The following is a 6340-nucleotide window of genomic DNA, read 5'->3' as shown; positions in this document are numbered from 1 at the left end:
ATGTTGAAAATGTACACTGTTTATGGTTCATATTTGCCATTTAACCCTGTAAGATCATATTTATGATCACATGAAAGAAAATTCAATTATAAAGAATGTAAAAGAATTATTATTAGTGATTATTTCTTAGAACTTAATCAGAACATGTGAAAGTGCTTGAAAGGTAACAATTGTGTAACTTTGTGTGAGAATAGACAAACATAATTTCATAGCACCTACAACTAAATACCCTCACATGTAACACCTCATATGTAATAGTTCTGTGTAGCGGGGGTGTACCGTGTGCAGTCATTGCAAATAAGTCTTTTTTTATGTTCTTTACAGAAAACGAGCCAAGGCCAATGAGTTTTGAGTTAGAAGAGATAATAAAGAGCATATTTTTTTCTTTTAACAAACATTGAAAACGGGTCTCAAAGACTGGTAACAGAGGAAAACAGCCAACGTGGCTCTGTCCAAAATCCACCAGCTGGCACTTATAAAGCTTACTAATTGACATAATTCCCTATATCCTGTAATCCATACAAAGACTGACAGGTAAAAACAGTTTATGAATTTTGATTTCACAAACTGTTTGGAAAAGAAAGACTTGCTCAGTCTAATACTATTCACAGATCTCCATAAACATGTGTGTCTGAAGCCAGCCGGCCTCGTATCAGATGTCACTGGTTCCCAGTCCAAGTAACTAATGAGAACTGCAGACGTGCTTTTGTTCACCTTTTAAAACAGGAAACAACATGCTCTGTTGATGATAGAGTATTCCATCCTTAATCTGCGTCCATGTATGGGCAGCAGAGGGTTTGCAGGTTCATCTGGGATTTCAAATACCATCCACAGTTCCTCTAGACTCCACATGAGACCTTGCTACTTTCTCAGAAATTTCTAGCATGGACTTTTTCAGAATTGAAAGGGTCAGGACTAAAAAAGTTGGATTCCCAAGCAACAAAAGAAACCTTTAGCAATTACATGGCTTCGCTTTATTTTATTTCTCTCCATAACCATCCTAATAAAAGTTTTCACAATGCTCAATCGGTGGCAGGAGGTTGTGTATGTCTGATTACTATGACTCATCCTGCCTGATATTCCTCACAAGGTTTACTGGTTGGAGGCATCTGAGGTTAATAGCTCCTCTCATCCAATTACACGAGACTGCAGAAGAAATACTTACATTTATTTGAAAAAAAATGGAATATCTTCTGTCCACAACACATGCTTTTTAAAAACAAACAGAAGGTAGAGAAATGGTGTTAGAACCAAAATGACGTGGTATTATAATCAAGGCTGTAAGCTGACAACAGTTCAGTGTGCACATTTTTAACAGCTTAAGCAATGTGCCTGTATAACAATTACAGTGTTCTTATCTACTCAACACACACTTGCAGTATGTCATGTATGTCACAGCACTCCATCAGAAGGAAGCAGCTTTTAGTGATGCCATGCACCACAGAACACTCTTTCTCTTTTTTTTCCCAGCATGTTCCCTCGGATCAGAGAGGCTCCAAAATCATGGTAGCAGCTGTCGCCATGGTCCTGCGAAACGTTCTGCTGTGCCTTGTAAGGCCCACAGTGTCCTGCTATGCCATGAACTACTACAGACTGTAGAACGGCTACAAACTACTATTTTTCTATTTTTGTTATTTCCACTCTTCATTCCAACCCCAACCGGCCCGTCAGACACCGCCTACCAAGAGCCTGGGTCTGTCCAAGGTTTCTGCCTAAAAGGAAGTTTTTCCTCGCCACTGTCACACTGTTGCTTGCTCTGGAGGGAACTACTAGAACGGTTGGGTCCTTGTAAATTCTGGAGTGTGGTCTAGACCTCCTCTATCTGTAAAGTGTCTCGAGATCACTCTTGTTATGAATTGATACTATAAATAAAATTGAATTGAATTGAAACACTGAACACCTCATCCATGCATGAGACTAAATAAAAATTCTTCTGATCTTACAGCAGGTCTTTCCCTGAGCTCTACTGTTCACAGTTCACTTTCAAGGGAATTTCTATGAACAATACGATCGACTGCCGGTCGAGGCAGATGACCGCCCACTCTGAGCCATGGTCCTGCTCAAGGTTTCTGCCTCTTAAAGGAAGTCTTTCCTTGCCTCTGTCGCCTTAGTGCTTGCTCTTGGTGGGATCTGTTGGGTTTCTGCAATTAACATCCCAGAGTACGGTCTAGACCTGCTATTTTATGAAAAGAGCAAAGAGATAACTGTTGTTGTGATTTCGCGCTATATAAATAAATCTGAATTGAACAGAATTGAAAACACGAATGTTTAATTGCTACAAACTGCTCGGCTCTGTGGACATATCTGACAAATTTCCAAAATCTTGTGCACAACATGAGTGCACTCCAGTGGTAAAGTGTGAGACTACACTATGTCACAAAGCCCACACCAAATAGGTAAAGTAAAGCAAAAAAATCACTTCCAATAGAAGGGTGACTGACATCATGGATCCACAATGAAACAGGCCAAATAGTGGGGTACAACATTAGCAAAGAAGTTGTGGGAAATGTGATGGACGGATTTTACCTGGTTTAATTGGAGTTTGATTGAAAGTCAAGTCAGGCATATGTGATGAGTAGCCTAATTGGGAGAAATCTACTAAGTAAAATGTGTCATAAACGTTTGGGTAGGGCCCAGGGCTTTTATTTTATTTTGAAGAAACATTTTCTTAGCGGAAATGATGGCAGGTTGAGCCTTCACACTCCAAAACAGTAGATGGAGATATTTGCAGATGTGTAGCCGGTTGTACTCCGCCCATAGAAATGTATGAAATGTATCCGCAGTACTACAGAAGAAAACTGCAAAAAGAAAAACAGGAAGTATCACGTTTCAGATGTGCCAGTAACGGTTGAATCGATTATCTTATACAGCTATCGCTAAAACACAAGGACGTCATGTTATGGATTTTATTTTTCCCATGTAACAATAGTGTAGCACGTTTTAAGATCGGTTACAATAGTTAACTTGCGGCGTCCCGTGAATTATGAAGATACAATCACCTTCAAAGCCAAAATATTTCCCAACATTACTTGTGGAAGTTTCTGTCTCGTAGCAGAAATGGATGTGATCAGTCTCAGCTCCGAGAGCAATGACTCTGATGTGGAAATCATCGGCTCCTTCTCTAACGTTATGACCAAAGGTGATCCACTGCCCCTCACAGCAGTGCGAGTTGACGTTGATGCCGTCAACGTCAACGTTCCAACGGTAAGCTAACACACTAGCTAGCGTTAGCTAAGTTACTCGACCGATTGTAGAACTTGTTGCTAACTTACTTTTATTCTCCTCAAGATGTCGCTGCAGCTATAGCTTGCTAGCTAGTTAACGAACGTGTAGTTAACATTATCTCAGTTACAGCGAGTTCAGCGCCAACCTCAGTCGATTAACGTCAAGTAAGTTAAATTTCAAAAATAGAGAGCTCAATTTCGACTGGCTCTTGGGCTTGTCAAGATGAGGGTAAGTTATATTAGATTAAAGCTAACGTTAACAAGATTCATGGGAATATAACAAGCTCAAGATGGGCTGTTCAATTAATTATAATACACAAACAAAACGTAATTGAACAAATCTTAGTTTTCGCTCTGTCTGGTCTGTACCCATACGCATGTTGTGGTGAAATTACTTTTACATTATGATCTGAATGCTAGCGTTAGCTAGCATAAAGCAATGTGTTGAAAAGATAATGATAAATAATGTATTAAGTGTTATGCAAAATTATATGAATTATTGTTTTTGTTCTAAATGTAATATTGTATTAATACTTAGGAAGTAAACATGTTTTTTTGTAGTTTTGTAGACTTGTTTTTGCACCAGTAACGTCAACGTTAGCTACATTCCCCCAAATCACAAAAATACTGCTTTAATTACCTTACTCAAAAAACAATGCCCATTCTAATAAATAGGTTACACAACTTAACACCATATGACAAATTACATGTTAGCATTTTTCGATGTACAATAGGTGAATTAATAAAAAGTTTATTAAGCCTAACATTTACTTTCGTCCGCAATGTTACTGCGTAATTTCGTTCCTCGACTGGAGGGGGGCATTCACGTGATTATTTTTTTTCCCCTGTCGGCAAAGCATTTTTCAAATTATTTCGACACCACATGAAAGCAGCATAACATTAACTAGCATTGTCATACACACATTCTATTTTGTCATAAGGCTGTCCTGCTCATTTATGGCAATGGCATTTATGGCAATGGCAAGATCTCTGACAGCTGACATCTGTATACCTTCTCAGAATTTTAAGATTTATGTCTTAAAATACCAGCTTTAGAACTTCATACACTTTTACCTTATTGACTTACACAAAAATGGCAAATGGGCACTTTCTCTTCTTTTATGGCAACCTATAAAAGGGTCATGAGGGAGTTATGAAACTAAGTTAAGGAACATCACAACCAAAGCTTCTGTGTGTGCCATTGGCCATTTAAAGATAATACTGAATCTGTCCTTTTATTCACTAGTTGACAGGTTATCATAATCCATAGGGAAAGGGTCTTAACAAACAAATGTAAGTTTGCATGAGATACAGGATTGTGACTTTGCCTGTAAAACCTGTCAGTTTTTGCGACATTAATATTATGAGAGCAGAACCACATACAGTATGGAATGTGTGTGGAGCGTGCGATCAGATCTTCTACATTTATCATATTTAACACACACACCATGTTTAAGAACAGCAATGCTATAGTAGCACTTTTACGTATGGTAAGACAAAATAATGATATTCCTTTGAATAGGTGAGGGGAAATGTGTTTATACAAGGGCTGTCAATCGTTTAAAAAATGTTATCGCAAATGAAAGGCAAATTTTCTTTTTGTTGTAAAAGTTGTTTAAAAGGGATTTTTTTTTTTTTAAATACTCTTGTCAACACAGGGGTGGACATCATTGTCATTATTGCAACAATCCCTAACTGACAAAATACTGTCTAGAATATTCTCCAGAATAACGTTAAAGATATTGTATGCTAAAGAAAAATGCTGAAAGCATAATGTGGTAAATTCTAATACTATCACAATGTAGTGCCTCATCTTACAATAAAGTTTGACTAAGAGGGGGAGCAGGGTTCTCTGTGTCAGCCTCTGTTTGTGTTAACTTGTTATCACGTTCATTTTGATAGTCCTAGTTCTTTCTAACACAATCAGAAGCCAAGCATAATTCGAATAGCTCCTGCCCAAACTTTATTTGTACTACCTTAAATCCATTGTTATACTGCTCATTTTAGCCTAACTTATTATATATAAATATATATATATATATATATATATATATATTAGGGTGCATCAAATTTGAATGGGAAATTTTAATTTCAAAATATCAATTTGGCTGGCATTGCATTTTGTTCCAATTAACATAAAAATGACTTCTGCAAAGTTTTGAGGAATTCCATTGAGATTTAGGGGTGCCACCTAACACATGAACTTTTGTGAAATTTCAAAAAATGGGCAATTTTTATTCTAATTGCCAAAAGGTTGACCTGGAAATGTTGAGTACAGTGAACTTTTATACAGTAACATGTTATATAGGGTTATCAAAGTAAAGATGTATGTTTGCCCTTTGGGCAACTTGGGCATTTCTCAGAATTCAACTTTCAAGATTCTCCATTCATTTGTCCTATAGACCAAATGAATGGAGGTGGCCTCACGTGGCCTTACCCTGAGTTTTGTGCAGCAGTGATGGATGTCGGACACACATATAAAGTTTAATTGACTTTATTGTTAAACAGAAGGAGCGATACTGACACACTTAAAAGAACAAACCCTCTCTAGTGGCTAATTCACTGGCAACTAACAGGGCCTAATGGTAAGAGCTGACACTAACTAAACTTTCAAGCAATTGCTCAGTCTGTGCCAGAGTCCGCTCCACTGAGCAACATACCCAGGGAGAAAGAGAGAGGAAATGGAACCTGAACTCTGAACCTAGCCAGTGTTTCTCCCCCCAGATATGTCTCCCTACCTGGCACCCAAGAGTAACCGTCCTATTCAGGCATTAGCTTGCGTTTGCAGTGGCAAAGGTTTGGCTGTTGGCTGCGGTCACTGCCTGCAGCACATTCTGCAGGTGCTGCTCCTTCCTGGCCACTGCGATGAAGTCGGACGTGAGCTTGACGCCACGCTCGGCACAGTCATTGACCACGTTCATTGCACATACATTGACCTCACTTTTTTTGAACGCAGCATTGGTTGCCCATTCCTTCACATTAAGAGACATAAATTCTGGTTCAATGTGCAGCCGGTGCATCCCAAACCAGCAATCCTAACGTAACTTGCCCAGGAGTGGTTGCTCGGTGTTGCCAGGAATGTAGCGGGACCATTGGCTGCTGGATTCTTGTGGTAA

General features: G+C 38.7%; 1 protein-coding gene across 5 annotated transcripts in view; it reads left to right on the top strand.

Annotated features, from left to right (window-relative positions):
- The first annotated feature begins 2806 nt into the window (after positions 1–2806).
- simc1 (SUMO interacting motifs containing 1) overlaps positions 2807–6340 on the top strand; it is an 11273-nt gene continuing 7739 nt past the window's right edge. Inside the window, exon 1 of one of the 5 annotated variants that reach the window (XM_034883959.1) lies at positions 2807–3204. In XM_034883959.1, coding sequence (XP_034739850.1) covers positions 3058–3204 — 147 coding nt within the window. In that variant the 5' untranslated portion in view covers positions 2807–3057. The other 4 variants (XM_034883957.1, XM_034883961.1, XM_034883962.1 and 1 more) reach the window with 4 other exon arrangements.

The sequence above is a fragment of the Etheostoma cragini genome, chromosome 10, assembly GCF_013103735.1.
Source record: "Etheostoma cragini isolate CJK2018 chromosome 10, CSU_Ecrag_1.0, whole genome shotgun sequence".
Classification (NCBI taxonomy): Eukaryota; Metazoa; Chordata; class Actinopteri; order Perciformes; family Percidae; genus Etheostoma; species Etheostoma cragini.
The sequence above is the reverse complement of the archived record's forward strand: the minus strand, read 5'-3'. Positions and strand labels throughout refer to the sequence as shown.